Here is a 22,126-nt window from a genome sequence, read left to right as displayed (position 1 = left end):
TTATGTCCAATGCTTTGATAAAACTTATAAGATTTTTCCCCCACCTATTCCTTGGTAGCCTAAGACTATTTCAGCTAAATTGTAAGATGGATTCAGTGATCATTTACGTTACGAACGCTAACAGTCCATCAATCAATTTAATAATTATTTTTTAGAAACATGCAATGGATTGTGTCTATTGAGATTGAGACATCATCATTAAACATAATTTCGACAGGTGCGAGGAATAACATTGTAACTCAGTTTTAGGTATACCTACAATGCTATTGCTACCTATTTACAATGTTATTCCTTGCATGCAATTTACACATGGCTTTCATTTGTAAACCTAAAAAAAGGCCAAATGCAAAACACAGATAACGTACAGTGTGATGTTTTTTTTAAATCCTATATATAAAATTCTCGTGTCACAATGTTAGTTACCATACTCCTGTGAAACGGTTTGACCGATTTTTATAAAATTTTGTATGCATGTTCAGTAGGTCTGAGAATCAGCTTCTATCTATTTTTCATACCCCTAAGTGATAAGGGTTGTCCACCCCTAACATTTATATTTTATTTTTTGGACAATTTTATGTTTTTGTTTTAATGAGACATTATGTGGTTGAATGAGGTTTTGTTATTTTTATATTCCATCATCGTTCACAGCGCTACATGCCGCTTTCACTCATTTACAATTACACTCACACAATTACAATAAGTTTTTTTTTTCTACACTGGAAATTCTTCTTATATATGGCAAAACAACGTTTCCCGGGTCTGCTAGTTTTTATATATAATTGAATTAAATAAAAACACGTTCTCACCGTACCAACCTCAGAGCTCTCGCCTTTAGCCAGGACCTTGGGTCTCGTCGGCACTACGGTCGAACCCGACTTCAATATGCCTCTCACTTCCGGAGTTATCATTCTCTGAGCGCGCTCCGGGGGCGAGTCATCGTCGTAATCTATAAAACGGACATATATTACAAAAGTTGTTCATTGAATTATGAACCTTATGAACCCAGGGTCACACGGCGTGTTTAGTGTTTTAGTGAAGCCCATATCGATGTGACGAGGACGGTTTCGTGTACAAAGAACTACAATTATCTACTCGTACAAGTCAGTCAACAAGTATCAAATATTTATACATTTCCTTATCTCGAGCCATTTCATTTGACGTATTATAATCTACCTAGATAATACAGGTCTATCTAGTCCGTAAGCAAATCAATTTAAAATTTAATCTAAAAATACAATTTCCGAAAATTTGCTATACATTGCGTCGCCATACTGTAATATTGAACGCGCATTGTAATGAAAACCTTGCGAATACAAAAATAGATAAGATCGAATGCAGTGTCGTTTTATTTACATTAAACAAAAATTAAATTACCGTCCTCGTCCACATAACCGTGGCAGCGTCCCTAAAAAGCGAACTCGAATTTCGAATACCAGTTCAACCGATCGATCGATATGCAACCGGTTAATTGAAAGACACACAATTAATTGAAAATGACCGAGAAAAAGTGCGCGCACAAGATATTCACACACACCGAGCATGAGTAACGTTATTGAGCTGAAAATAATGTATTACTCAATATCCCGCCAATGATTTACGACACGTGTCCAGCGTGACTTACTTCGTATAGCATGCATAATATAACGTATTGTGAAATCACTGAAACGTTAAAACTAACAGTTCGTCTCGCAGGAAACTCGATTCAATCGAGAATGTATAGTACCTACGAGCACAGGATAACAATGTTACGTTCTACGTATTCGTGCAGAGGTGCATGCAATAACTCACCGTTAGATATATATATCGACGCTTGAAAGGCAAACGTGACTAAGCGACAATTTGTGAACTTTACAGTAGACTAATTTAAAGTTGAAATACCTGAAAAATATTCTATTTTAACGAATCTAGCTGTAGGATTGAAATTATTTTAATAGACCTAGAAATATATTTTTAAGCTATTGCATAGCTTTTATCGCGGGCCTTGAGCGCGGCGACCGAATCATGAAATTCCGTAACGAAAAAAACCTTACACCCCTCACTCCGCCTACCATGTAGCTCGCGTTCAACACATTCACACGTTGCGCTCGCGTAGTGTTTGTGAATAAGCGCGTGGCGTGACGTCACACTGCATGCGCATCATGAAAAGTCTGCCCATCTCTCTCTCGCGCGGTCTAGCTTATGAGTGTGAAGGGGATAGTTAAGGTTTTGCTTTTATTAATGTTTAATATAGCGTGGTCTTGTTTTATTATTGTTTTAATATTAAATTATTATTGTCTTATTATAATTGCGTAAGTTGATAAAAAATGCTATGCAATAGCTTTACCGCGGCAGTTCCCGAGTGCCACAGGTTTTTTTTTTTTTTTTTGCGCATCGAGTATGGTTATTGCTTATCACTTATGTACAAAGCGGTTATTGTCGCTTAGTCACGTTTGCCTTTCAAGCTTCGATACGTATATATATACAATCGTAATACTGTATTAGTGCACATCCAACCAAAGCGCGTCTCGAGCCAAGCGCGAAACGACAACAAAAAACCCAAAATCATAAAAATACAAAATCAGACCTAAGCTCCTAAACTTTGCGTTCTCCCTCATGAGATATTCTAGGGACGTGTTCTTAGCGCTGGCCGAGCGGAACAGTTCCATTTTGAGTTGGAAGTCCGGATTACGCGGCACGTCCTCGTGGGTGAGCGACTTCGTCAGCCTCTCGTTCTGCTCCATGGCCTCCTGGATCTGGCTGGCCAGCACGGGCATGGTGCGCAGGCGCGAGGCCCGCGGTGGCCGGTCTTCCCGGGGCCGCGGCAGGCCCGCCATCGGGGGCTTGTGCGTCAGCCTCGCGTTGAACATCTTCATTTTCTCCGACAGCGACATCTTGGCCGGATCGTCTTCGTCTAATTTAGCTGCCACCGGTGTTTTTGTGTGCGTATTTACATAACATTGTGTGCGTTTTGTGATTTAATAGTCCCGCATTTACACATAGTAGAGTCGAGGACATGCAAAAAAGAAAAGCCGACGATCATAAGACAGGAAGCGTATTCCCTATTTAACGCAAAGTACATGCTATCGAATATTCGTAAAAATAAAATAATAATATAAATCAACTAAACGAACGTGTAAATATTACTTACCATCTTCATCTCTGTCTAGCACGTTTGCTGTGCTCTTAGAGTGAGCGAGCGAGACGGGTTTCGCGGGTGGTTCGCTTGTTTCATCCGAAGACGCAAACGATATAGGCTGAGTCTTAAATCTCTCCGCCACCGGGGGACCCTCCTTTAATTTGGAGCGACTGTGACGGATCAAAGGTTTCGGTGTTCCTGGAATTAAAAAAAAATCAATATTTAGAGAAAGCGTGAAAGAAATGCATATAAAGTGTTTTAGTTCAAGGCCGAATTATGAACAGCTGCCTGAGCCAGAATCCGAATAATAATACATAATTTCATAATAATGTGCTTAATTTGTTTTTGGATTATTTTACATTTACAATTACAATTACAAAATAATTAAATTAAAAAAATATAAGTAATAATAAAATTAAAAAAAATATTAAATTAATAAAATTAAATTATAACTTCTAAAAGTTCAATTGTTTTTTATTTATTTATTATTATTATTATTATTTTATTTAGTCATCACTATCTAATTTCATATCCGTTACGAACAGTAGGCAACCCGCCCCCTTACCCCTGTCGCCCTCTAAAGCGCGGCCAACTAGTTCCGCGCACACAATATTTTTAGTCACTAATGGTCAAATAACTGATAGTCAGTAGTAGTTAACGAGCTATGATTTAGAGTATTACGAAACTGTAATCACCTTTGGCCTGTTGTTGCAATTGTTGCCACATGCTGGCCCTTGCGACCACGCTGTTGCTCTTGACTAGCCCGAGGGCGAACCCGCCGTTGTCCTTCTCGTCGTCGCTGGGCGTGTCGGGGCTCCCGGCATCGTTCACCGTGGACTTCCTCTTTCGGTCCATCGTGACCAACCCGCGTTCGATGGACGACGACGACCACTCGTTGCTCGTACTACTGATTGTAGCTTGATTGTCCTGAGCCTCCTGGCTTTCGATCAAGCCCAGTTCTTCACCTGGAATTTTCAAATAAACGATTCGATTGATTAAAGTTATCATAGTAAGCTCGTTTTTCGCACGACATCTGTGATGCACAAAAAATGACACGATTCAATAACCGTACGATTATTGCACTCGAAACTTATTCAATGACACTTTGACAAAGAACACGTGCATTACATTGACCCAAATAATTGAGCCGAGAGACATCCACAAGGTTACGTCGTGTTTATTTTCAAAACCGACCTAATACGAATAGCGGCGCATTCGGGTAATTCTAAATTTACGAAACAGAACGTAAACAAACCACAAGCTAATGCAACTCCGGAGCTGACCGACTGCTCTTGGTGTTTGTTTTATGGCGGCACCAGATGCGTCTTCGATCGCACTAAATATGTCTAAACGCTGTTTTCGCATATTTCCATTGCACGCGTCATGTCCGATAAAAATAAGCCAACGGGGTGAACAAACTGACGAGATCAGAAAATATTCTCACCGGAATGAGGACCGGAGTCTCTAGATGATGCACGGTTGTAGACTCCGCTGTCACAGGAGACATTCAGACTCCAGTTGTCAGCTTCGGCTTGCTGTCTCTCGTCTTCGTCTAGCGCGCGACTGTCCTCGTCTAATGCGACTCGTACTTTGTTTACTTCTTGCTCTATTTCGTCCAAAGTCGACGATTTGCCCACAACGTTTTCCAAGTCTAGAAAATTGGCCTCACCGTAGCTGTCGTCCTTGGGACTGTCGTCGGACAAACAGTGCGGCGTCGTCGGCGACTTGAGACCGAACGAGCTGGCTCCGTACGGAGGCGAGTTTAACGTTTTGGCGAAGTCTGCGAATGGATCCGTTTCCGGTTCCCCCGAAAGGGGAAAGACGCCCCTGGACGAGGGAACAGCACCGGCCACGACGGGACGGCTCGGAAAACTACAGTCCGTTTCGCCGAACGCTTGAAAACTCTCTTGGCTCGGCTCCAAGCTGCGAAATGAGAAAAGAAACTTGTTAATGTTGTACACAGGCGTACATTAGAAAGAGACGGTTGCAGTTTCAGTTCGCCTCCGTAAATTCGGATGAATTATAGCGTGAGTGATTGGGATTGGCGTTGCCGACCTATCTTTTAGGAAGTTTGACACCATCGTCAATATTAACTAAATATAAATGTCTGAACTTGGTTGCCGCATTATCAATCTAAATTATAATATAAGAAAAACACACATGAGTTAACACTTGTTTGTTTAAAAGCTTGGCCTAAAACAACTTCTTTTTTAACTGCTCAAAATCAAAACCGTAACGCGATTTCCGCAATTACGTGGAAGACTTGTAATATAGCGTCAGTATTTTATGACCTAAGAGGTGGTGGGACTATTAGTCCATCGGTCACTGCAACCCACATAGATCTACTATGACTTCCTGATAGTGTATAATATCTTTGTCTAGGCCCAAGCTATAACTAAGTTGGATTTTTTAGGCGGGCAGAAGTATAATAACGCGGTTAAATATACCATCGGAACCAGAAGACTTGCGAGGACGTAGATATTTCTACTTCACGTCTTCAGAGCAAAGAATGTACTCTCCGAGGCTTGTGTATATATTGCTGCTTAAGACACAGTATAATGCTGACAGGTTTCGTCCTACTCACAATACCTACAGATTGAATAAGCAGCAAGGCAACCATAGCCTTTATAAGTACCTTTGTAATTTACAGTACCCAGTAAGTGTTCTAAAGTATACTAATCATATGGTATAAGATCGACATTTAAGAATTACATACACAATTGTTCCATAATAAGAAACCGTATGAAAAAGACGAGTGAAACCTTTGCTCTGTCCTGTGTGACCAGACCACACAATCTCTTCATCTAATGATGAATAGTGACTTATTTATGGGCCAGTGAGCTGACAGCCTTTTATGGTCTGATGGTATTATGTCAAACGACTACCGAACCTCATAACCGCAACAAACCTGATTTCAAGTCCCAATCAGAATTGACAGAATGAGTAACATTTCGCATGAAAGAATGAAAAAGGCATGACCGCATCGCGGCCAAAAAACTATTTTTATTACGTAATAAATTTTTTTCATTCTTATGCATTAAACCGGAGACCGGGCGGCTCCAACTTAAAGTACAATGAAAAACGAGCATGATGTTTAAATATTGATATTTTTTTCCAAAGAAAACCTGTTGTTAATTTATTTAACACAAGAACATCGCAACCTTTTGTCAGTGCGATGTTCATGAATAACCTCTTTATTCTAGCTCGTGACATCAACGTAATCGTTGCGCATATAAACAAACAAACGCGACAATAAAACAGATGCAGTAAATCATTAAGGACGCGACGCACAGCTGCCCGCACCAGATCGGGCCCTCATAAAACTCTGAGCGTGCTTTGGAGCACACCAGATCCAGAAATAATGCTTGACCCAGTAACGTTTGGAGCGATTATATCCGTCATCAGGACGCGGCTTCTACTTGCAACGCAGACAACTGATGTTGATCATTATACAATAAATGCAATTGACGAAAATAAATCCGTTACCAAAATAAAACATGCTTTATATCGTGTGCACGGGAGCGGTCTGGTGGTTTAGTTTTTGGTAAGTTCGTATACCATATTAAAAGTTTTGGAGCAAATATTCTATCTTCGATTCACTTTAAAGAGGTGTGAATTGGCTAAGATACAGAACACTGAAAAGATCGAGCGGTTACTCATCGTTCGTTGACAATGTCATCAAACAAGGTTGAATTATGATAGAACATTTGTTACCAAGTACAGTCGAATGCAAATTGTTTAGTAAAAATAGTTCTATAGTTATCGACAGTTATATGTACTATTAAAAAAATTCCGGAAAACTTCCGGGCGGTTTTTATTCATTAACAAAATCCAAATGACAGTTATGAAAAAAATAACGAAAAATAAAAAGGAACGTGTCTTGAATCTGTAATTAACAATGTTGTTCTGCGTGACACGAATAAACGCCCCGATTATCCTTTCGAGTCGTTGAACGTTCGCACTCATGACCTACATCTTACTGTTCGTGAAACGTAACGGGATACTCACAGCTCCTTGAAAGGTCGCCAGTTCACAAAGAAACTTTCCATCGTAAATTAAATATTTACGAAACACTTTAAGTAAGATGCTGTCGAGACCCAGAACATCTGTGGACTGATATTATTCAAACATTGAGGTGGAGCAAAAAGATGACGTCAGAAACACATTAACAAACTTCAAGAGCGAATTTCTGTACTAATTAGATAAGAACCGTCAGGAAACATTGATTCGAACAAGAATTAATGTTCCCAGGACTCGGGGTCCACAGAATTGGGACGCGATTAACGGAAACTGACACGTCCTTTCTAATTTTAACCAGTTTGTAAATCAGAGAGTGCTTTACGCCCATTTTGGTTGTCGTCAAATTTATTCGGAATCAAAAGGAATAGTGAAAAGGCTTCCGATCAAAGAGACGTATTATTTCACGCAATGATTAAACCTTTGAGTGTCGAAATGGAATTTTTATACGGTATACTTGATCAATTGCTTTACGAAATGAACGAATATTTTCTCGTATCTTCACAAACTCGTCTAATCAAATATTTACTGTGACAGCTTACGACGATTATTATTGTTTAAAATTTATTTCAAGCGCGTTTAGAAAACGTTAATTATAGAATTACTAAACATAAGCCGTGGCTTCACTCGTGGTAATGTGAAACTCGTGAAAAATATATATGACTCGGAAATAGCATCTACTTTTTTCTCGATAAAAAGTTCCATAGTAATTTTTTGTACCAGCACAACGTACACGCCAAATTTCGATAAAGCAGTTAACATGTGAAAACGTGACAAACTCAATTTCGGCTTTATAATATTAGTATGGATAGAATGATATTCAAATCCGTTTAGAACAAAATATTAGGGAACCGGCTCACACAACGAACGCTCTTCAAAATAATGGCTACGGGCCAACGTTTGCCTCGGAGACCGGGTAGTAAACAGAGCTCAATCACCTCTGCTAAAGAAAAGGCATACAAATAACATCCGTCCAGCGGAAATAAAAAATAAATAAATGGCTCATAAACGCGACTCCCTAGTTACTTTATTGGTAGTGACAATACTTCAAAATTCGGTTACATTAAACCAACTGTGCCGGTGGCTAATAACGTAACAACGTAACTGCACTATGAGTCATGTACATGAGCATTCCAGTGATGAAAAATAGAATTGTCGAAAGATGTTATTAGTTTAAAATTTTCTTTTGAAAAAGACAAACTACGGGTCACTGGATTCATTAAACGAAATACATTTTCAACAAACGTTTTTGTGTTCTTAGATCCCTCTAAACTAGGTCGAAATTTTTTCTTAAACGACATGACATAATGATGACCTACCTGGATGTGATCAATCGCATTTCATCGACGGTGATGGGTTGTGTTTTGTATCGTTCTTTATCTCGTCCTTTACTTCTAGATGTTGATGGCAGATCTTTTGGAAATAAATCTTTAGTAAGAGCTTTTTCCATGCTCTTTATCCTCGATGCTATAGATGGAAATGTTTTTGGGTTTTTCTCATCTCCATTTTCGTTTCTCTGTTCACTAGACCAAGTTTCTGAACGAGCACTGTCACTACTTTCATCCACTTTTAATCTTCGATTGTTCAGAATGGATAGTAGTTCATCGTTAACATCACAAGCTAAACTTTTTGATCTAGGATTCGTTTTCGGTCGTTGGTTTCTCCGGCGAAGCACTGCACTTGGGTAGTTCTCCTCCGGATCGGGCGTTGGTAAAAGATTCAACACTCGGCGCGGTCCAGCCGCACACGAGTCGTTCGCGTCGCTACTAAAATTCGTCACACAAATATTCGCATCGTTGTCCGCGCAGAACGAAAGTCGTGGGCGCGGAGATTGGCTTCGTTCCCTTGTTAAACTGGAACCTCTCTGCTTTAAAATAGGTCTAACTGCTGCTTCACACTCTGATCCCGAATGGTCTGACGTCCGTGACCTGAGAAGTGATGGTCTTCGGGAGCTTCGGTCGTCTTCGCTCAAATCGAAACTAGAAGCATGTCCATCATCGCTGGATAATTTTTTTGAAGACTTCAAAATCGGTTTCTTCGGCAGGTCAAAGTCATGGTCATCCTCGGTAGATTTTTTTTTCAAAATAGGTCTAGGTGTGTCCCACCCGGCAATATCGACACATGGCCGTTCTTCAGAAAAGCTCTTTTTCTTTAATATAGGTCTTACGATTTCTTTATCGTCATCAATAATCTCTGCACCTCCTGCAGCTGCTAACAAAACGGCTTGAGCAATAGAGACGTGTGACGATGCTGTGCTACTGCTGGAACTTGAATTCGATTTTCGTTTTAAAATACTATGAGGTTCTGGAGAACTATGCGACATTTCATCATTAAGGGGGTCGTCTTCTCGGCTTGTTTTTCTTTTCAGTATGCCATGTATTTGCCCATCTGGTGATCGATTTCTAACTACATCTTCTAAAGACGACCTTCGATTTTTCAAAATTGGTTTGTTTGTCTCCAAGGTGCCATCATCAGCAAAAGAGACTTCCGGACTACATGACCGCCTTCTAGCAACTTGCGATTCATCCAGACTTCTCCGTTTCTTCAATATACCCTGTCTCTGTCTGTTTTCAGATCGGCCGTTAGATTCGACAACGCTTGGAGAAAAAGTAACCGGTGGAGATGCAATGGCATGATTAGAAATAGCGGAAGAAGTATTTTCTTCGTGAGCGGATTTCCGCTTTAAGATAGATACGGGCGTATGACTACTGGACGATGACGAATCAAGACGACGATTTTGACTAGTATCATTATTGAGATCAGAAAACATTGCACTTTGCTTTTCAAAGTCTATAAGTCTCTGAGCAGCCGTATCTATATCCTTCAACCTTTCTGTTACTCCTCTATTGTATATCGGTCTATCGTTGTGCAGACCATAATTAATAGGATGACTAATACTTAGTTGTTCTGGTTTCGATTTAAACAACGTGTCTAACTTTTGTTCTGACGAGTCTAGATTTAACTTAGCACTAGTTAAGTTATTCGACAATTTGTTAACCCTATCTAACGTTTGTTTAGTCAATGCGGCTAAACTATCCATTTCCTGCGAAAGTCTAGAATTACTTGCATGTGGTCTAACAGTTTCGTGAAGCGTGAACATTTTGGCAGTATCTTTATTTTTTTCTAATGCACATGTACCAAAGTTTTGTTTTGTTTCTGTTTGTAGAATGGCGTTTAACACTTTTGTCGGTGAATGATTTCTATCACCTTTGCTGTCTTTCGGAGAATTTTCTAAACTAGTCAGTCTTTTCTTTGAATAATGATATTTTTCACTAAGACTTTCACTATTTTTTTGAGCTTGATTTCTTCTATCGACACGTTTATTTTCTGTCTCACTCTTCGCTTTCTCGGGACTTTTGCGAACAGATCTACCTCTGTTGGATTCAAGAAATTTTGTTTCCGTTTTAGAAGTTAACTGTTTTGATAAGTCCTGTTTGATAGGCGACGTGGAAGTGCGGACAGATGTTTTCTTAGAAAGAGGTATATTGCTGGGTTTAATGTTTGTTTCGTTACTCCGACGCCTCTCGTGCGATTTGTGGGAAGAAACGTTCGAATTAGCAGACTTTGAAAGGGTTGACTTAATACCAAAAGATATATTAAAAGCACTTTTCGTAGATTTGGAAGACGGTAATGAATTTTCAGTCTTGGAATGTGGCGCTTCGAGAGAACGTCGGTTTTTCGTTCTTGCGAGGCTTCCTGAAACAAAATAAAATGAGATTAGCATTTCTAAAAATTTTATTCCCATACCGCATAATATTTTTTGACTTTGTAACTAAAAATTCAATCGTGTAAGCGTTTGTTGTATTTTAAATAAAAATTAGGGCTTTTCGCAAAAGTGGAAAAGGAAGTTGGACCTGTAATTTCTCAATATGATTATTCTCTAATTTAGTAATTGGAATACAAATTTGCTTTTTTTAAGCGAAATATTGTCTCTACAGTAACGATAACAATACAAGATTTTTCTTTCCATTTACATTAACAAAAATTATGTGTGGTGTAATTTTTTTTTGTTTATTTATTAGATGGGTGGACGAGCTCACAGCCTACCTGGTGGTTACTGGAGCCCATAGACATCCACAACGTAAATGCGCCACCCACCTTGAGATATAAGTTCTAAGGTCTCAAATAAGTTACAACAGCTGCCCCACCCTTCAAACCGAAACGCATTACTGCTTCACGACAGAAATAGGCAGGGTGGTGGTACCCACTCGCGCGGACTCACAAGAGGTCCTACCACCAGTAATTACGCAAATTATAATTTTTGCGGGTTTGATTTTTATTACACGATGTTATTCCTTCACCGTGGAAATCAATCGTGAACATTTGTTGAGTACGTATTTCATTAGTTAGCGTATATTATTTCCTGATCACAAAAGGTTAAAAGATTTAGATCAATAAAACATTTTTCGATTCACTTAATAGGTATTTTTCTAATTCGATAATTGATTGGTAAATTTTACTAGATTTGTTATTAAAACGTGACAATATATGATTACTATACAAATGAACTAGATAAATGACCTCAGTAAATAAATCCATACGCGTTCTTCTATATACTGTAATGTAGAATGAATAGACGTCGAAAACAAAAAGAAATAAACGAACCATCAGAATGACAATGGAGCATCGAGTGATGTTATTATAATATTATTTTAGCTTATCTCGTCACCCGGTCCATTAGCCGGGACACCTGACACCTACTTTTGCATATACCGAATATGACCTCGCAGATTAATTTACGTTAATGTGTGTACGTACAAACGTATAGGACGAAATTTTTACTTATTAAATGAAAATAAGCAGTTAAAAAAATCGATATTCACAAGAGATCATGTTTTATTTGTCAGACTCACAAGTGCACATTATTATTATTATGTTACATTGTATATTTGTATGTATATTTATAAATGTATATGTGTAAGGAATTTGCGTATTTATATGTAGGTATGCGTGTGTGTGTATCTATACTAATATTATAAAGAGGAAAGATTTGTTTGTTTGTTTGTTTCGAATAGGCTCCGAAACTACTGGACCGATTTGAAAAATTCTTTTTCCATTAGAAGCCGACATTGTCCCTGATGAACATAGGCTACTTTTTTTAACTTTTTTTTGTTTCATGTGTGTTTTAATGTTTCCGAAGCGAAGCGAGGGCGGGTCGCTAGTATTATTATATAATGAAAATCAATAATAACCATGCCGCTTACAAAGTTTTTCGTTAAAAAATAAATTTAAAAACTGTCATAGGACCGCTCAGATTTGCTTCTGGTGTTGCTAAGGTTCACGAGCATCGATGACCACTCATTATCAGCTGAGTCGTATGCTCGTCTGCTTATTAAGGCATTCAAACAGCATCAATGATTCAATCATAAAATTAATTAGCCACGGACATTACAGAAATTATTTCTTAAGTAACTTGATTGATGTTTTAATATGAAGCGTTAATTAAGAGAATTAAAACTTTTCAAGTTCCGTGTGTTGTCAATTAATTATATTGTTAATTAACGAAAATTTACCCAAAAATGGAATTTTGACAATGAATTCTTTAATAATGTGTTTATAAAATGATTACTGGAGTTTTACAAAAATGGCTCGATGTTCAGTGCGCTTAGTGTGAGTTTTTTAACGATCTCGATAACGTAAAAGTTAACTCAAATTTGTATGAAATTGGAACGTAGTTAGTCGTAGGCAAACGTTCCAACTCCATAAAATTTTTAGTTAACTTTTACGCTATCGAAATTGTTAAAAAACTCACACTAAGCACACAGGTCGAATTGTAAAAACGCAATACATCCAAAGTTGTCGTGGCTTAAAAGATAAGTCGCCCGGTGCAGTCATATGTAGCGATGCGACTGTGCCGGTTTTCGAATCCCACAGGCTGGTACCAATTATTCTGATGAAATACGTACTTAACAAATGTTCACGAATGACTTCCACGTTGAAGGAATAACGTCGTGTAATAAAAATCAAACCCGCAATAAATTATAAATGGCGTAATTACTGGACATACAGCAGGTGGGCCGTGAGTTCGTCCGTTTTAACTTTTTTTTTATTGCCCATAGAACATATACAACGTAAATGCCGCCACTCACCTTGAGATAAGAGTTCTAAGGTCTCAGTTATTACAGTCCAACGCCTACCCCACCCTTCAAACCGAAACGCATTCCTACTTCACGACACAAGCAGGCCGAATGGCGGTACCTACCCGTGCGGGCTAAGAAGATGCCCTATCATCAGTAAATATGCAAATTATAATTTTGCTAAATGCAATTTTTAACATAACATCTTTTTTAAAGTTCAGAGTTTTCTAATGCAAAAATAGCTTGACCTCATTTCTAATTTGCTTCCGCGAGTTTTTTTTTTGCTGTAGTCACCGCAGTATTACGGTAGATAGGTAGATACCCCTCGGTGTAATCTTATCAAGCGATGCGACTATAAATATGTTCAAATCCCCTAGACAGCTACAAGTTTTTTAAAGAAACAACAACGTAAAATGTGTTTACGTATGACTTTAATCTACAATGACTACAATTACACGATGCATTAAAAATGTAACTGGCAACATTTAAATTTGCGTAATTACTAGTGTAGTAATAATATCCTGTAAAGATCGCACTAGTAAGTGACACGATTCAGGTTATTTCGGCCGTGAAGCTTCTAAGTGAGTTGCGGTATTCGCCTCATGATGCCTATGAGCTCCGGCTCCAGATGGGCCACCAGCTCTTTCACCCATGAATGCATTAAATAAAATATTTTTATTTCGCAAATATATAGTTCGCGATCTTAGTGTCAAGCGGTTACTAGAACTCTGCCATACTCTGACAAGTTGCAATATAGCGGATTGATGTAAAACAATCCTCCAAACTGACTGATGAATTGCCGTCGTTCACTGAATCTATTGACATCATAACGTTTCCATCACCCTGTTCAGACATGAGGTCCAAATCTCAAATGACAAATTGGAACACGTGATTTCTCTGCGGCAAATCTCTACGGCAATAGACTGAATAAAAATAGTAGCCTGTTAAAGTTCACAATGCGCTTTATCACTATTAAAAGCTATGTGACACAGAATAGCAGGTGTAAGTGAAATGTGATTCCGTCACGGGCCACCACTAATAGTCGTGAGTCCGATATGTTGAAATTAGAATTGATCGCGAAATTCGATTGCAACGATTAACGTCGCGAGTCGATGGAACGATTGTCGGGAGTCGATGTTTATAAAAACCGAACTTACGCCACCAGACACGATGATTGACGTGCAAGTCAATCGATTTGAATTACAAAAACGTCTCGATTATTGTTTAATCGGAGGTCGAGATAATCATTAACTCGTTGTAATTGCGCACCGATCGCTATCATTTCTATTATTTAAAAACGAATCATCATCCGTCTATAATTAATTAGGAGCAATTCCATTTTCTAAGTTTTTTTTTTTTTTTTTTTAATAATTTCTTTACCACGTTTACAAATACTGATGTAAGATTCTAGAGCTAAATTTAAGTACAAAGCTGATAGGTACTTGTAATTCAGTGAGCAATCGCTTATAAAATTAAGGCTAAGATTAAGTTATACTTATAATGAAAATTAATGTAAAGTTCTTAAGCGAATTTTAATTTTCTTTGAAATACAATATAATATTTAAAGAATCTATTTTCGTCAATCAGATAACGCTCGAATTCTGAAGTAGGTAATTAGAGATAAGTTTTCGAATCCGTTTTAAGATAAATTAGCCATCAAATGCCTCAAAGGACTAATTACCGTCCTTTTACTTGAATTGAGACAATTTTTGTTCGTTCCTCGTCTTTTTCAGTGCCTATGGCTGAAGAAAATGAGAGAATGACTGTTTGAAAACATAGCTTAGTTACCCAGGCTGATACCGCCAAACCGGTTTTTTTTTTTGAAACGGTATGAAACAGCTGTGTTTTAAATATTTCCATCGAAAAACTACAGTTCGCTTAATAAAGGAACATTAAAAGCGTTAACAATGACGAGTTAGGTTGTATTATCGTTTTATAATTACAAACATGTCGTTACCGCATTGCGCGACAAGCAATTGTGATTAATGTGACACGTAATAACAACCACGAGTCTATCACACATGTTTGGCTGATAGAAAGAAAATACATCCTTGTGATCATAATTTGAGAGAAAAGACACTTAATTGACTTAAAATTAAAGATCATTTTTCTTTGTTATAGCTTTTGTTTGAATGTGTTTTCTTGTGTAGTTTACTGGACGCGAACTCATGGAAGCTATTTGTCGAGTAAGTTTGATAATTTAATGGATAATATTTTATGGGTGTAATTGTACATTATTATCAAGAACAAAAAAAAAAAGAAAAGGATTACTTTAATTTGGTTTTATTTTCCATTATTTTCGAAGGAGGAAATTAAAAATATAGCACCCTGTATATGACTATGAGTCATTTTAGGGACGAAAAAATTATGTAGCAATGGCGTGTTATCGTTGAAATACTATTATTTGTGGAGCTAGAACCTAAATTACTTCAAAATTACACCCGAAAGGCCGAAAATGTTATATAAAAATGAGAATCGTGTTACTAAAACTAATACATAAAAATTGCGACAATTTTGTAATTTTACTAGTTCGGTTAAATGGTGAACCGTTTCCGTTGAAACTTTGTACTATAGTCAGGTACTATAGGGAAGGTTTACTGTCGCAGACCATCAACATAGGATTAATGGCATATGTGAGCAGTTTAACCAACGTCTTTATTTCCTCGAAATAATTTGATCAGTGAACGAAGAAGCAAAGCATGACCGAGATTTAATAATTTAACATTATAAATGTTAATAAGGTAAATTTCTGTGAGCAACTTCTCTATGATTATCTGTGCGAAAAAATATGTCGCGAGTCCTTAGTTACGCTGTCAAGGTATAATGTTAATTTAAAATTATAAAATATATAGGTTAAACTGTTTCTAATTATGCACATATTAGAATTATTCTAATTATGTTAGGACAACAATAAAGTTGATTTTTATGCGTCGACGAGCTCAAACCATTCTTATATTAAGCGATCTCCGGACCTACTATATACAGACACTAGATGATGACCGCTTTGCTCGTTTTTTTTTTTTTTGATAACGCCATCTTGTTGTGTCTTTAAAGCGGTTAGTTGCCTTCAATTAAGAAAAATAGTATTATTATTCGCCAATAGATGTCGGGAAGAGTTGATTACTGAAAACACGAATAAAACAACATTTTCTGAAAATAAATCGTAGCTAGATCGATTTATCGCCCCCGAAATCCCCTGTATACTAAATTTTATGAAAATCGTTGGAGCCGTTTCTGAGGTTCAGATTATATATATACAAGAATTGCTCATTTAAAGGTGTAAGATTAGATAGCAATGTAACGCAAAAAAACCCAGACCATCTGATAATTCTCAAGAGAAGTGAACTATCTGATTTACGAACATGTCATTGGCCCAAACAACCACAAGCGACGGAGGTGATTCAATAAGGGCGACGAGGTCACCAGCCCCTGCTCATTCGTTGAGACGCAGTTCATGTCAATGATCCTCTACGACGCCCAAACTAGATAGCTCAATTGAAGATTCATCATTAAAATGTATCTAATTTATCCTTAAGTAACAAAAGGTGTACGCAAGTGAAACTATTTAATAGGATTTTAGTCGGTTTTCGGGTGTCCTAGACGTAATTTAAGCTCCTTTAGTAGATATTTTATACTTATTTATGCAGATCGCATATCTACATATACAGTACAAAAAGGGATATGACATGATGATAGCTGAAAATTCTTGTCACGACAAAAATGTGAACTTTTAGTTGATTTCTTTAAAGGCAATTTAATTCAATTCAAAGTCTATTGACGCGCGAAATTGACTGTCTCACACAATCTTCAGTTACTGTATGAGTGTGAGTTAGTGTGGTTACTGTGAATTTTATATAGGTATATTGCATTGCAAACATTTATTATTAAAACATTTGTTATTAAAATAACATTAATGAAATTATAGCTTATTAATATCCTCGGGTAGCAACCGTTTTTATATCATATTATTATATTAAGTACCATATCTTACAAATTTCAATATTTATTGAGTATAAAATGCAAAAGAAGCCACATAACATAATCGTAAGTCAAATAGGTCACGACCTACTTTTAAGTAAAATGCCGTGGAAAAAGTAATTGCACAATTAAAACCACCAGCACTTAGTGGTTCCACATGCTTGTACTCACATGACATATTAAATATAATGAATTATAGTTTCCTACTAGCTGCTGCGATTCCACCGGACTTTTTAAATATGCGGTATTTGAAATCGAATGTCAGATTATATTCGTTACTAAATATGAAACGAAAGACCCATGTATTATCATATTTTAAGTAAATATAAAGTAAATTTAAACACAAATGTTTGTTCTGAATCGGTCTGGTCTGGTATCGGTCTGGTCTGGTATCGGTCTGGTGGCATTTCTATATTAAGCTAGCTCAATTGATTATTGAATCCTAGACCTAAAATTAAACCCTTTCGAACCGGAGTCCTTTCGATCACTGATAAAACTAAATCTCTACTTGTATTTGTATACTGTTTACATAAGAAGATGTATTATGCAATAAAGTTATGATAGATGTGAAAGATATGACATATGTATATTGTAAAACATAATATAACATTTACGCTTTTCCTTTAGGACGTGACCGGAACGCGACCTCATAGAAGCATAACATTTGACACGGGAAAATTCTCAAAGGACCGCCGCGGACACTCCAATAGAGATGGAGTTGACTTTGGCGTTCACTAAATAATATCGACAATTTCCTTCTTCAGGTGTTGTTTTATTATGGTACTTAATAAATAGGTAAACCGTGACGTCAACGGTTAAAAAGGTGAAACACACTAATTCGTTAAAATTTCACTCAAGAAACAATTGTATGTTAAGTTTAGTAAGCAGTTTTTTTTTCTTTTATCAGAGACCAGACAACCACTAAATATATTACGATGAAAATACAAAAAAAAACTTTCGTCGTTTCGGCTGATCGTGTATTCTGTTTCTTATCTCTTATTTACATATACTTCAACTAAGCTAACAAGTAACTACGTTACAGTGAAAGAAAATACGGTAGGCTCGAAAACAGAAAGCATTTGTCGAAAAGAAGTAGGTGTAATTGAATTACTCAACGTACGAAACTCTATGAAAAAATATTAGAATAATCAATTCAGAAACACATGTAAACACGAGATAATAAACATGATACATATTTTTTTTTTTTGGTAGACTTCTTTAATATGGTTACGAAATATTTACGTAAACCAATTCAATTTAGTGAAACTGTTATATGTTTTCTAAGAAAACTCCCGTACACGTGCCCATTGTTGTAAACACAACAAACACTTTGTAATCGTAATCCTAAAACGCTGAAACATTCAATTACGCAGTTTAGAATTAGTTACTGTTTATGATTTGTATATTCAGTACCCAATGTAATGTTTAAAATACACACGAGGTAAATTTAAGCGCTATTGAGAAAAATTTAAATGAAAGCTTTTAGGAGCACAAATAATATATTATTTGGAATTGAACAAATCGAGATTCCATCGCTTGCATAAAACAGCCAGACGGTTCGAAAGTCTAGTCTAGTCTAGACCTCGAATCTGCAACTTACTTGCTTGAGGTATTAAAGAACATTAAATTAGAGTTAGTTTATTACATATTAGTGAAGTTCGAAATATTTACTTATTATATTACTGGTGGTAGGACCTCTTGAGAGTCCGCGCGGGTATGTACCACCACCCTGCTTATTTCTGCCGTGAAGCAATAATGCGTTTCGGTTTGAAGGGTGGGGCAGCCGTTGTAACTATACTTGAGACCTTCGAACTTATATCTCAAGGTGGGTCGCGCATTTACGTTGTAGATGTCTATGGGCTCCAGTAACCACTTAACACCAGGTGGGCTGTGAGCTCGTCCACCCATATAAGCAATAAAAAAAATAAAAAATAAAAAAATTATATAATAAAACAACAAACAAGAAATCAGCCTGAGGAATTGCACACCCAACTTTTCTTGAAAGCGTGCATAAGCTAAAAATATAATTTTATTCGGGAAATCGGGAGCATCCATATTATCCGGGCAAAATGCCAAACACCTGAAATTGGCCAATTACCCTGTCAGTATTACATGCCGTAAATTATACTTCTATTAACTGCTAATATCTTAGTGATTTATCTGTTGATATTTTTCTATCGAAACTAACTTTTATGAACACAATGAATATGAGTTATTATTGTTTGGTAACTGTTAATGTAAATCTGGCGTTTTTTTTACAATTTAAAGTGAAAAATGAAAATTATAAAAAACGGTTAGGTAGTAAAGAGTTCGTGAATACCATTAAATTCCATTAAAACCACAAATAATGAATACTGGCAAGTTTACACTCTACATTTATTCAGTGAGTGTCGTTACACTCAATAAGTCGCTATTCTGTGTGTTTAGTGCGAGTTTTTTAACGTGCTCGATAGCGTAAAAGTTACTTCAATTTGTATGGAGTTGGAACAACGCCCCTAGCGGCAAACGAAGGCAAACGTTCCTACTACATACAAATTTGAGTTAACTTTTACGCTGTCGAGAACGTTAAAGAAACTCACACTAAGCACACTGAAGCATATTCGTGTCAATGCTAATAGCTATCAAAAATAAGAACACAGAATCCAATCTTATTTTATTATTGAGAAGAATAATTCCTAATTATCTACGGTGGAGAAAATCTCCAGTATCTAGTCAGCCGAGATTAACTACTACTTTTTGTCTGCGAACCGAGAACAGCGACTAATAAGGACTTATACAACTAGTAATCTACTGATAGGTACAAGATCTCGGTTATCTGAATTGTAACTATGTCTAGACTTCGTTCTGAAAAAAGAAAATAACACAGAGGAATTCTATTTAATTAGAATTGTATCCTCCGTTTTTATTTATATATTTAAATCGTGAAAGACTTTGTCTTTAGCGCTTAAACACTTTTAAACCGAAATATATGCAATGTCTTTGGGATTGCGTCTTTTTTCTTAAAAAGGGATCAGAAGCGCTTAAATACCTTAGGTTTACTCTTTCAAAATGCATTATTTTTAATCATGGCCATGGAATTGGGACATATTCGAATATAAAAGCATCAGAGTGTGTATACCACCGAAGAGAAGAAACATAAGAAATGCATTAAAAGAATATCCCATAAAAAACTTGCAACACAACGAATGTTCTTCAAAGTATTAAAGTACTTTATAGAATCAGGAAGATGAATGTTTGACTTTAATTTAAGACATTGATTAGGATAAAGCTATAGATACCTAAGACTAGTGAACGATGATTGACCTGAACATTGAAATGAAAAATCCCATGTGGTTAAAATTTTGAGCTCATGTGTAGACCTCTATACTTGGCACTGGTATTTATATTTACGTCTCTATAGGCTGTGGATGCCATTTTCAATTAGATAGATTAATCTATTAATATTTTCCCCCTGCCTATTCGCTGGTAGTCTAAGAAGCTATTCCAGCTACGCCCGGACGGATTCAACCTGAGGAAATTTGCTAACTTTAGCCTTAGCAAGAGCAGTGCTTCGCAGAATCGACCACCGGGTCGGAATTGCGACCCACTGATAAGATCCGCCGAGAAAATCATTGGGCTAATCTATTAATATCACTGATCACAGAAATAAACAAACACATAGTTAATCGTAATGAGATGTATAACACAGTCTTAGCTGGAATTTTTTTGGCTTTAACGAATGTGTTTCATCGAACACCAAAACTAAGTCTTTTGTCCAACGAATCTGTCTTGACTTTTGTAGACAACATACTGACCTTTCTTATTGTAGTAGACAAGCAAAAGTAATGCTATAAAATTAGGCACAAGGCGGTCGTGTTTCACACAGGTCTACATCAGGAAAACCACATAGCCAATAAAACGTTAGGTCAATAAAAAAGCTGTAAAATCGAATAGATGCACGCGCACTTTGCGTTTACTCGCACGAACCGAATGTACCGTGTTCAACATCAAAACAAAATTAACGATTGCTTTCGTAAAACAAATACTGTTTTCGTAAATACGTTCGTTCGATGCTAAAAGTGAATTACGTTACCGGTTTGTTTGGACAGTTGCTCCTGCCGAATTAAAGACGTTTAGGTAACAATGGGGGTTTTAAAGTTTAACACCGTATTTGCTTGTAGCGTACGATCAAATGATTGGGCAATTTTGCAAATTTTGAGGTAGGCAGCGGCTTGGCCCTGCCTCTGGCATTGCTGAAGTCCATGGGCGACGGTAACCACTCACCATCAGGTGGGCCGTGTGCTCGTCTGCCTACGAGGGCAATTAAAAAAAAAGCAAAATTTGATATTTAATGATGTTACTACTCGTTTGTTCTAAACAAAATAACAAGTAATGTGTCAGTGAAGGATAGTTCCTTAGTTACGCAGAAACAAAGGATAGATTTTTTCTCAATTTCACGGTTGTAACATTCAAAAGGGCACTCAAGGATTTTCGCACTGGCCATAATGGTCGGTGCGATGAACCTAGAAAATAAAACAAGCGAGACCTAAGGGGATCGTGACGAACAACTGGTTTATAGGATTTAGTGGCGAGTTGTTCATAGGCAGAAGCAGATTCACAAATTATACGTAGAAGACTTTAATTTGATAAATATCAATGTTGCGAAAAATTACAAATGGCTTGTTTAAACACATAAAAACAGACATAGTTTGGTGTAAAATATTTCGACATAAAACTGTTTAGACGTAAGGTATGATGTCGTAAATTTTCGAGCCATAAAAACCGTTAACCCCTCGAAATTATATGGCGTTTTCAGTGGACTGGTATTATAGCAGTACATCTACCTCAGCTATTTAAGTAATTAAATTTTATACAACCTGAGACACTTTCTAGAGTAAATGCAGTCAGTAAGACTATTCACCGCACGCATTTGGAAGAGTCGGCTATTAAATAAATAATG

General features: G+C 37.0%; 1 protein-coding gene across 15 annotated transcripts in view; it reads right to left on the bottom strand.

The window, feature by feature from the left end:
* Nucleotides 1-22,126, bottom strand: part of LOC101741882 (supervillin) — a 211,992-nt gene that overhangs the window by 94,695 nt on the left and 95,171 nt on the right. For 8 of the 15 annotated variants that reach the window (XM_062671091.1, XM_012694964.4, XM_062671099.1 and 5 more), the window contains 6 exons: nucleotides 8,452-10,828; nucleotides 4,560-5,038; nucleotides 3,811-4,080; nucleotides 3,128-3,313; nucleotides 2,564-2,899; nucleotides 807-946 (listed from right to left, as the gene is read on the bottom strand). In XM_062671091.1, the coding sequence (XP_062527075.1) occupies nucleotides 807-946; nucleotides 2,564-2,899; nucleotides 3,128-3,313; nucleotides 3,811-4,080; nucleotides 4,560-5,038; nucleotides 8,452-10,828 (3,788 nt within the window). Of the gene's footprint in view, nucleotides 1-806; nucleotides 947-2,563; nucleotides 2,900-3,127; nucleotides 3,314-3,810; nucleotides 4,081-4,559; nucleotides 5,039-7,123; nucleotides 7,226-8,451; nucleotides 10,829-22,126 lie in introns of those variants that run through there. The other 7 variants (XM_062671092.1, XM_062671093.1, XM_062671094.1 and 4 more) reach the window with 7 other exon arrangements.

This window comes from Bombyx mori, chromosome 11 (assembly GCF_030269925.1).
Source record: "Bombyx mori chromosome 11, ASM3026992v2".
Lineage (NCBI taxonomy): Eukaryota > Metazoa > Arthropoda > Insecta > Lepidoptera > Bombycidae > Bombyx > Bombyx mori.
This window is presented reverse-complemented; position numbering and strand designations above follow the sequence as displayed.